The following is an 11,273-nucleotide window of genomic DNA, read 5'->3' on the forward strand; positions in this document are numbered from 1 at the left end:
GCTGCCTGCCAGTAGGGAAGGATCTCTTCTGGAGATCCACTCCACCGGAGTTTCCTACGTGAGCCCAGGATAGGGTGAGTGTCTTTTTCTGCTCTAGTACAATAATTACATAAGCCAAGCTCTTGAATATACTATATCATCTGTGTATTCATTGACTGTACTCAGCTCAATACTCAGTGGTCTGGTCTGTTTCCACAGGCATTTTCTCAATGTGTTATGTTGTGGACTGCAGCTCTCCATTCTTGGTATAAGTCCAAGTATAAATAGTCTTCTTTGTTCAAGATACAATATCTGCCACTAGACCACATCCTGCTTTGACATGAAATAGCCCCTTTCTTAAGCTACTTCAGATATTAGCATTTATATAAATTAACTTCATGTTTTAAGAAACAATATATGTTTCAAAAACTTTGGGCTTATTTTAAGTGAACTTAAAAAATAATCCAAACTTGAATGTATATGCCTGTGAGTGGGTATGGATGACAAATCTTGATTTACAGACCATGGCTTCTGTTCTATCCTCATTTAGAACAGCTTATGTTAAACTTTTTTTTTCCTGCCACATATTTAGTATTGTGAAGGCTACTAACTTATGTTATTTTTCAATTGGACTTTATTTCTGTATGCTATCTTTATCCACGTTTCTCTTGGATGGCAGTCTGAGTAATGTTGTCATTTCACTTACTGCAAAAATTGATCAGACAAAGCTAATCTGGAAGACTTTGGTGCCTAGGTCTCAAGAAGCAGTTAAAACATTTTAGATGTTTCTGGGCTTGGGAGATTTTTTTTCTTTCATTGAAATTGTCAAATTATTTTCAAGTACTCCCTGAGAGTTAGATGTTATTAAGGTGTTTAGAGCCAAGCACCTGAAATGACTTACAGCTTCTGAAATATGTTTCCTCAATGAATTCACTGTTTCTTTTGCATGTGATACCGAACTATCTTGGCTTTCAAATCACTTCTGAAATATGGTAAGCATCTCTTTATTTTGTTCCAGAAGACAGAAAACTCTTTGTGGGCATGCTTAATAAGCAGCAGTCAGAAGATGATGTGCGCAGGCTATTCGAGGCATTTGGCAACATCGAGGAGTGCACAATCCTTCGGGGACCCGATGGAAACAGCAAAGGTAAGATCATGGCTTGTAGCACACTGTGTTCTTATCTTCAAGATAGACTAGGTCTTAGTGTATATATAATACTCTGGCACAACAATTTCACTAGATGGCTACAAGGACAGTGTATCTTAGAAAGGTTCATATTTGCCAAGGGAGGCCATTTCTTTACTGTTTTCTGTCTGCTTGTGTGTGAGAATAAAGAGCCAATTGCATTTAAGGATATCCCCCTCCACAACAAGCTGTCTTCCCATGTGTACAGTGTTGCCTATTCCTGTTTCCTCAGAGGGCAGAGCCTTCCCTCTTGAAACAGTACCTTTACAAGTGCTTAAGACAGGCTCTTCCCATCAGCCCCAGGAAGGCTGGGAGTTTCTTTCCCATTGAACAGGCTCATTCTTTTTTCCACCACTGTCTTTGCTTATTCCTCATGCACCGGTCCTAGGTCTTCCCTTTCTTTAGTTGGTCTTTGCACAGATATACATCAACCAGCAATCAAAATTGCAAGGGTAAGGGATGTGATGTAAACAACACAGTCAGAAGGCAGTTACTGTTTGAAATACTATGTTACTAATACTATGTTATAGTATACTATACTAATACTCAATGGTTAATTGCAAAGCTTACCCTCTTTTGCCACCTTTTAGGATCTCCTGTTCCTGGGCAGTACAAAGAATCTTTTCTAGAGTCCATATGGGAAAATGAAACTTCTCTGTTGAATCTGAGGGTCATTTTTTTTTTCCCTGACGCTTTCTAGACGAAGTTACTTCAACTTGAATAGGAAGCCCTCTTCTATTGACAGTATAATGTGTTCATCAAATATTGATCTGCTTATAATACATCAAAAACTGTGCTGGAACATGCAGCACCAGGGAAGAGACCACTCTTGCTGATGCAGTTCATATCTCACTAGATATTTTGACATGTGACAAAATCAACCAGCATATTTTTGCAACAGGAAGGCAAGAAATCCAAATCACAGTGATACACTGAAGAAAGATATTGCTGTTCTATAAAGTCACTGGTGGCCCAAAATGATTTCACGCTGGCATTATAGGGCAATATTTTGATGTAAGTCAGCAAAGCCCAATCTTCCTTATATAAATGGCTTAAAATAAACTGTGGACATCTTTCCTAAATTTTATTGCTACTTTAACTTCATGAGACCCAAAGGCTTGATTCCCCAAGAAGAGCTCCAACCATTGCTCAGTGGTAGATATTTCAGTGCTTCTGTCACTGAAGAAATCAGCGAATTGGGTGAAAGCCAAAAAAAAAAATCCACCTCTACCTGGATTTGTACAGAACAAAATCTAATGACAAAGGAGTTAAACAGAGTAATAATAAAGGCAATAATGTGTGAGTTCTGTAAGAAAAAGGTTTCAAAGGAAATCCAAACCACAGACTTGTATTCATTCTTGCTCTTTCTTTCTCTTTTTTTCTTAAACAATTTCATTATAAGTCTGAATCTGAGTGGCAGCTCCATATTGCTAACCAGTTTAATTATTAGTGCTAGCAGGCTGCAGTCTCAGGCTTGATTTCACTGAGCTGTTCAGGATCAATACTGAGCCTTGACAGAGGCTCCAGCTTCCATTTGCTGGTGCTATTTACTGAGAATGTGAAGCTCCTAATTTACACACACGCACAGATACATACACACAAAGAGCATTCAATCCTGTACAAAACTTAAGGGTAGTGCCCTTATTTTAGGAGACAGTCAGGCGAGCCACAACTCCCACAGAGTTATTCCCAGACTGTAATGTCTTCCATCTGCTAGAAACCAGTGTGACACATATCACTTGTGAGATATTTATTTTGGGCAAGACCTATAAGGTGTAAATTCCACCCAAACTGAGTTTTAGGTAGATCAACTAAGTGTCAGATAGCAACCAGATTGCTCTGGTCCAAGCAATTAAATGAATCTTCACCACATATCCCTGTGGTGAACTTCCTAGCCCTCCAGATACCTCAATGCAATCATTACTTTGAATTTCAGCTTCCCAGAGAATGCCACCACAGCTCAGTAACAGGCAGAAAGCCCTTTCAGCCTTGCCTGAATCCATGTGTAGATGTCTGGAGCCGTAAGGCATGCTCTCTATGAGGCCTGTGGACATCTGCATCAGTCACCCAGGGCCAGACAGACACAGTTGCTGCTGAAGCATGAAAGCAGTTGTCAGAAGAATGGGGACTAGGGCATTTTTCTGCTGAAGGAAGTGCAGAATGTCTGTGCTGGGGGAGGTGGGAAAGGAATGAGCTTCCCTACGTCAATCTGAGTAAAGCTCACCAGTGTGCATACAGGACCACGGGATTCCACAGGTGAGAGGTATGAAAGCCACAGTGAGATTAGATCCAGTCCATGCAATCCAGCAGGACCCATAGGGTCTGTGTTGCCACTCTCTGGATACCCTCCTTGTTGTTTTCTCATATAATTTGTTTCATTTTTATTTTCAAATTCATCAGTTGTCTATTTTAGTATCTCAGAAAGCAAAGACTTCCCATTACACCAGAAGTGCTCCAAGTGGAGTCTAACACCTTCTCCAATGATAACCTTAGGCCCTGACTCTGCAGTCTCCTCTGCTCTCGGAGAAGAGCTGACAAGACAGTCAGAGCAGCCCTTCCAGCTCTATAATCTTGAAATAAGGAAAGAAAAAGAAACAAACAAAAACGAACAAAAAAAAAAAAAACAAAAAACACCCCAACACATCATCTGTGCACATGTGTCTCCCTGCTCAGCCTGGTTATATATCTCTCTGCATGTCAAAATCCCTTCTAACTCCAGAACTGCTCCTGTCACAAGGACACCATTGTTTTGAGGAGTGCTGTGACTCATGTTCTCAGTATTCTCAGCTCATGAGATCCTGGGCACAATCCTGGTGGCAAAGGGCAGAAAGATGATTGTGTACACGTTTCATATTGTGTACAAAAGCCATCCCATTGAACGCACAGAGGGAACAAAATGTTTCTTTGACATTAAATATAGGTGAAAACTGAGTTTTCATTTGTCCTTCTGGCTCAAAACCTAAGTAGCTTCCTACAGTAGGAAAAAGCAATGGAGGACTCTCGTTAGCATATAAGGTATTAAATAAGACAGATACCTCCTGTTCCCTTCGTTCCCACCTTTATCCAGCTCCACTCATCTGTCAGGTTCTTCAGTACAGAGGCGAATTTCACCTGAAGAAAGTGAAGCCCTCAACATGACAGCATCACTGTAGCTAAAAATCCACCTCTAAATGCAGTGGGTAACTGAATCTGGAAAGCCTTTGTATATTTGCTAATCAGCATCTTATTTTTAGAGGCATAAAGTACAAAAGAATCTATGCAAATAATTAAACACCCTAATTTTGGATTATCTCTGATTAATGAAGAGGAAGGCACAGAATCTCAGGAGCCTGGGAATGCTGGGCTGCGATTATGTCATAATTGATCTCCATTGTTTCTAGCTGAAGTTTATCTATCTCATTTTCCTGTGATTGTCTCCTCTCAGTTCCTTGTAAATTAGATCCTACTATTAGCAAGAATCATTAGGCTTTTCTTGAAATACACTCTGAGCACAGGGGTGTGAGGGAATGCAAAGTGAAGGGATCCCAACCAGTAGCTGACAGCATACGTATGTGTTCTTTTTAGAAGGGGTCTATCATTGCTTTCTTTGATTCCACTTCTGCCAGCCTGTAGTGATGATTATAGACACCTTCGGGGCTCATTCTTCTACTTTTGTAAGTGAGGTATTGTAGTGCTGCAGTTCCCACCATGCACTGCATGGATCCGTGATGGTTTGTTGACCTTCTAAAGGTTCTACAAAGGAAATGAAGGACAGCTGTCCTGTTGTCAGGGCTGGCATCCCTCATGAGTGTTCTGCACTCCTTCAGGGAAACAACTAGGGCTTTGCAAATTGATTAAAAGCTCAAGAGTCTTTAATAGTAATGAAAGGGGATGGAAGCCAGAACTTCTCAGATCTCTTCCAATCTGTTCCAAAATCCTCCTTAGCATATGGAAATTACTCTTCCTCCCTCTGAGTCAATTTGCTTGTAGCTAAGAGTGTTAGCAATACTTTCCACCACTCTTGTGATGCATGTGACCCTTTGAAGTGTTGATCATTTCTGCACTCTAGCATATATTCATAAATGCACCTTTCTGCCCTGGAATCTTTTGTAAGAGTTCAGAGAGTGTGAGATTCTTCACATGGCTGTGTAGGCCAGAGGAGCACTGCCCACATTTCTCTGATGTGTATAGGAAAGCCATGGTAAAGTAGCTTATGATATAATATTCACTGTAAAATTCAGGTTTCGGTGTTGTAAAGATGGCAGTCATCACATGCATATCTATTCCATTTCCATTTGTTTATCAGAAGGTATGTCATGCTTTGTCAGATCAAAGCTGTTTAGAGCCAGAACAAGCTCTGGGTAGCCTCTGTAATGGACTTCTACCAAGCAATTATATAAGACAGATACCTTGTGTATTTGAAACAAGCTGAATGCCTTCCCTACAACTGGCCTGTGGTGACTTGTAACAGGAATGAAAAGCTTTCTGCTTACTTTTGTTCAATTCTTCACTGTTTTCCAGAACACCAGAGAGAGGAGCATTCTACAGTATGTTTAATACAAATAGAAGGAAAGTCATTTTCACACAGTAATTTATAAAATTGTGCAACGCTAACATGGGAAGATATAAAGGTCAAAAATAAGTGGTTTCAGAAGGTTCTCTCTAAGCTTGTGTCCACCCAAATTATATGCAAGCAGCATGGAACTTCTTGATCTAGCTTTGCCTCAAGAAGTCCTTGAACTGCGTATGGCTGGACTTTGGGAAGGAATAACCAGTTTGCTTGTTATGCTTTCTGCACTACCTTCTCTATCACCAGTTCTGAGGACAGGAATAAAATATTTAAATGTTATGTCATTTATACCCATGCAACCTTTCTTATGTTCTTCTTTTTCTTTTTCTAGGGTGTGCATTTGTGAAATACTCTTCGCATGCAGAGGCCCAAGCAGCTATCAATGCCTTGCATGGCAGCCAGACAATGCCGGTGAGTAGCCCTGCAACACGAAAAGCAAGAACTGGTCCTATGGCCTGATATGGTAGGAGGAATGATTTATGTATGATCTGCTACTCATACTATAGGAAGATGGCATGTGGAGCTTTGGGTGTATTTAACTCATCAAAGGAAACACCAGGATGACGCTGTCATTTCATTAAAGCACAGAACCCCGAGGAGTGATATGTTCTGTCACCAGCAGTTTTGATGCACTGGAAAAAAAGATGTCGTTTAGAGATGCCAAAAATATTGAGTCAAATTCACCATGAGCCACTTACCTAAGTTGCAGGGAGATAAATAAAGCACAAATTTGGGCTTCTTTGGGCTTCTAAGCTTCTAAGGGCTTCTTTGTTTTCCTTCCACAAAGAGTCCCTGCCTCTATGTGAAGGATGAAAAACTTTTTGCCAGAATTGAGCAGAAAGCAGCATGTTCACTTAATGTCAGTAGATGCTAGAGACACATCACAGAGATGTACACTTCTGTGCTACTGCATAAGAGTCTACCTCAGCATAAATGTGGTCTTCCCTACATCCAGCATTTGAAAGACATTTGAAAGTTTGGCCGTCTGTCAAACTACTGAAGCTCCCAGGAAATGTTTGAGGGATCACTCTGCTTGGGCTAATGTTTTGTAATATGAGGTTTCCAAACTGATAGCTCAGGAAGTGGAAATTAAAATGCAAATGTATTTTCTGTGCAGAATGATTCTAGTACACCACGATGCAGACCTGAAGGAATGTAAGTCATTCCATTATCAGTACAGAAAGACAATCTAGTCCAGTATGTTTGGGTTTATTTTAATAGCTTATTATTTTTGTTACTAATTATTCACGGTGTAAATAATGGAGAGCTAGGAAGCATGCTGACAACTTGTAAAGGATACAGGGATTCTTATTATTTAAGATAGCAAAGTCTTTGTTTTAGTAAGGACCTCTAATCTCAATTCATGTGTTTATCCTAATAATATCAAAATAGGCCTGGCAGATGGGCAGCTTGTCTCTAGATCTGTGTAGAAATGGAAATGGAAAGTTCTTCACATGGGAAGGGATTTCTGATAAGAAATAGCAAATCATCAAATCTTATTTTTTAGAACCCATGCTTAGATAAATCAGATTAGAAAATGGTACAGATTTACTAATGAAGGTATTAGAAGATGGGGTATCCACTTTTTGAATTCTTACAATCAAGACTTGGATACTTGCTAGAATAGAATTACATGCAGGGCTTAACACTGATAACCGCATTGTGAAATATGAATATCTTTCCTTGGAATAGGTCAATGAAGTATTCTAATGTCTTAAAAACTATCATCCAAAGTGATGGTGTCTGTAGATGACATCAGTAATGGCAGTTCCAGAGTCTTCAGTATCACTAGACGGTGTAATAAAATGTCAGTTCCAGTCTCCTTAGAAATTTGGGTGACATTGATGAGAGCAAGACAGAGAAGAAAGCAGAAAAAAATCCAAGGAGAGCTGAAGATTTTATCTAGATCTACTATACCCAAAATATTCTTGTTTTTTTTCCATGCTGCTTTAGTCAACTGAGGATGTGCAAAAGAAATAGTGAAGAATATGGACTTTTTGTCAGTTTTTCATGGGACCATTATTCTTGTTGACTTATTTAATCAAATACTTTCTTTAGAATAACCTAACACGTGGTTCTTAAATAATCAAATCTAGCTCTCTAAAAAGCACTGCACTTTAACTCTAACTAAACACATTCCAGACTCATAAATTTGAATGACTTGACAAGTTTCCATGAATCGGCTGAACCTCAGCAGTACTCCATGCACATGCTATCAGTTCACAGAAAATGCAAGGAGAAAATTATGCTTTGACCTCTTTGTTTTGAGCTAAATTATATGACACTTCCTCACATTTCCCATGAGCTATTAGCAGGTACACAGAACAGCTATCATGGCTCAACAGACTAGTGAGGACCTGTTGAGTGACTTGACACTTCATCAAGACATTGAGCACACAGTGCTATTCACAGAGGGCCTCAAAACAGTTTGGACACATGGAAAGATATGGGCCAAATTCTGCAAGTGATCACTGCTCTCATTCTCATTTTCATGGTGCTTCGGGGTTTGCATACAGCTTCATTCAGGGCTTGGGTGTTCACAGAGAAATGCAGCCACCTCGTGGTGAGATGGCGATGTAGGCCTCGTCCTTGGAAAGGAGGGCTGCATTGCTGCCATCTTCCTCCAGTTCCCCCTCCCATTTCTCTCGCCATTAGGACTGGCCTCATTTGTCTGACTGCGATGCCAATTCAAAGTTGTTCCTGTGGTTCAGCCAATTTAAACGTCTCTTGCCTTGTCCTCGTGTACTACCAATGGGGCATCCATCATCATTCTTGTCAGGTCTCGAGCCGTTCATTCCTGCGGCAGACTCCTGTTTCTCCACAGCTGTCAGGATTATTGCTCTACTGTGACTTCCTGTTCACACAACATATGTTGCCTAATAGTTTCAAAAGGCAACTTTCTTTTATGAAAGTTTTTTTCTTTTTTTTCTTTTTATTAACCTTTCCTTGGACAGGTGCCTGACTGTCATCCGTCACAAGCCCACTTCTCCATGCAAGGCTCTGTTTTCTCCTAAGGGCCCAACAAGCAGGTATACAACTTTCAAATTTGAGCACAAAGCAATTGCTTTGAGAAATAACTTTCCCAAAATCCCTTACTTCTGAGCAGGCCCAAAGTTCCTCCTGTATCTACCTGCCAAGAGTGCTTTATTTTTGGGTCTTTTTAAATTATATTGCTTATAAACTCATCAGCTTTAGAATACTGTTACACTTGACCTTCATGTCCTCCCTTGTGAGAGATCATCATTTTCATGTACTTCTGCATGTATTTTTAATATAATTTGCCCTTTACCTTCAGCTGTAGTTACTCTGTCCTTTCCCATATCTCTTCCTATATAAACAGGGTATAAGCAGATCTCTTCCCTTGATTCTCTTCACTTCTTCATCTGATTCTTGTCCTAAGCAGCCTTGTTCACCAACATGAATTCAGCGACCATTTCTGACGTGACAGTTTGCAGATCTAACTTCTCTACCAAAGAACCGACTCCTGTCCAAACTGAAATCTTAGCCTGTCTTTCCAGCATCTCCTAATGGATGAATGCCTAGCTGTCAAATCAAGCTCACAATGTATAAAGCAGTCACTCTTAAACTTTTCCTCCCAAACTCTGTCTCCTCTCTCTTCACCTCCATTTTCAATCGCTGTGGACAACATTATCATCCTACCTGTCAGTCATGCTCCTACCTAGGCATCATCTTCAGCCCAGTTTTCGCTTTCTCTCCTTGTCTTCACATCCAGGCAACAGCCAAATGTTGCACAACTCATCAAAGATGTGGCCTTGTTTGTCCACCCACGCAGAATAAACCCTTCTCCATGCACTATCACTCATACCAAAATTTCAACAGTGTTTATGCTAGTATGCAAGGCTAAATACCATACTACTTTTCCTTATCTTTGATGATTTCATACCATGGTGCCTCAGAAATTCTTGTTGTTATGAATTAATTCCTGGAAGGGTAAAGCAGTACTGCTAGCTGATTTTTTCTTTTTGTGTGTGTGTGGTTTGTTTTGTTTGTTTGTTTTGTTGTTTGTTTGTTTGTTTTGCATTGAGACAAATATGACAAATAGGAATTAAGATTGTGTTTCACTTGATTTAGCTTTAACAGTCTAAAAAATTTTAATCTACTATAAATGTCTTCCTAAAAAGGAGAGATATTTCTAGAGCCTCATGCTTTCTTCCCCTTACCTATCTGTGCTAGGACAGGATAAATTACCTTTTGAGCATGCCCTTCCCTTTTATTAATTAAAACAGAAATCCCTCTAAATAATTAAAATGAATATCTCCATAGTGGCATTAGACTGAATACCTCAGGTGAGACTTGTCTCACCTAACTTTAGACATCTAACAGTTTAGGAAGTATGAGCTTGTCATCTAATTGCTTGTCATCTAAGTTTCTATTACAATCAATAGAAATAGATACCTCTGGTGGTATTATATTTTAGAGAAATAGATTTGGAAACCTGTCAAACCAATACCCACATAGAAGTGTGCTTTTCAGCTAATGCTAGGTGTCAGATTCCCATGGTCTCTCAGATCCAAAATAGTGGTTAGTAACCTGAAGTGCAGTTGAGAATGAAAAAGGACCTTCACTGCTTTAAAACAAAAGCAAAAACACTTGCTTCATGCAGATATCTGGAAGGCTGCAATTGCCTTTGCTCTCTGTGATGCACCCTTGCTTTCTGAAGTCCTTCTAGTCCACTGGCACTCCCACAGTAATCTTGCCAGAGCTAAAAGCTTTGGTAGCTCTATCCCAGATCAGACATCTACAAGTCAGACATTGATGCTGTTCACATGTCTTTCATGTCTAATGCAAAGGGAACTGAACCCTATTCTAGGTGTTTTCTGACCAGTTAAAGGGAGACCTGACAGTGGCCTTTCAATGTCTAAAAGGGAGCTGTAAGGGAGAAAGAGACAGACTCTTTAGCAGGGTCTGTTGTGACAGGACAAGGGAAATGGTTTCAAACTGTAAGAGGGAGGATTTAGACTGTATATGAGGAAGAAGTTTGTTACAGTAAGAGCAGTTAGGCACCAGAACACATTGCCCAGAGAGGTGGTTGATGGCTCATCCCTGGAGTCATTTGGAGTCAGGCTGGACTGGACTCTGAGCACCTGATCAAGCTGTAGGTGTCCTGGTTCACTGCAAGGGAGTTGGACTAGATGACCTTCAAGGGTCCATTCCAACTCAAACGAGCCTATGATTCTATGATTCTAAAGCAATATGGAACTCAGAAACCAGATATCCCCTCCTCTGATTCCTCTGATACCTAATTCTTTAGGTGCCTTCTGAACTTCCCTAATGATCCAACTCTCAGTACTTTATTCATTCTGTATCTCTCTTATTCATGAATTTTGAGACTGTTAAGGTCTCCAAAACACTGTAAAGTGGTTTCCACCATTACACAAGCTAGATCCTGTTTTGTTTTGCTATAGAAGCCTCTGCATCAGGTTCATGAAACCACAGTATTTCTTCTGTATCCAGGCAATACCACCCCAAGTCTATGTACGCCTGGCTGAAAATCTTCCATGAAATTATGTTTTGGATGGAATCTTTGGTTTTGTGAAA

The 11,273-nt window shown here is 40.1% G+C and overlaps 1 protein-coding gene across 1 annotated transcript; it reads left to right on the plus strand.

Annotated features, from left to right (window-relative positions):
- Positions 1-822: 822 nt before the first annotated feature.
- Positions 823-6,422, plus strand: LOC109365103 (CUGBP Elav-like family member 4). The gene is made up of 2 exons (XM_019611735.2): positions 823-1,126; positions 6,046-6,422. The coding sequence occupies exons 1-2, from the start codon at positions 1,021-1,023 to the stop codon at positions 6,171-6,173; spliced, it is 234 nt and encodes a 77-aa protein (XP_019467280.1). The 5' UTR covers positions 823-1,020; the 3' UTR covers positions 6,174-6,422.
- The last annotated feature ends 4,851 nt before the right edge of the window (positions 6,423-11,273 follow it).

The sequence above is a fragment of the Meleagris gallopavo genome, unplaced genomic scaffold (genome assembly GCF_000146605.3).
Source record: "Meleagris gallopavo isolate NT-WF06-2002-E0010 breed Aviagen turkey brand Nicholas breeding stock unplaced genomic scaffold, Turkey_5.1 ChrUn_random_7180001955096, whole genome shotgun sequence".
NCBI lineage: Eukaryota > Metazoa > Chordata > Aves > Galliformes > Phasianidae > Meleagris > Meleagris gallopavo.

Bases quoted from the DNA above. Each gene is read 5' to 3' on its own strand.
- LOC109365103 (XM_019611735.2), top strand. From the start codon at position 1,021: ATGCTTAATAAGCAGCAGTCAGAAGATGATGTGCGCAGGCTATTCGAG. The intron at 1,127-6,045 runs GTAAGATCATGG...TTCTTTTTCTAG, and splicing joins ACCCGATGGAAACAGCAAAG to GGTGTGCATTTGTGAAATAC.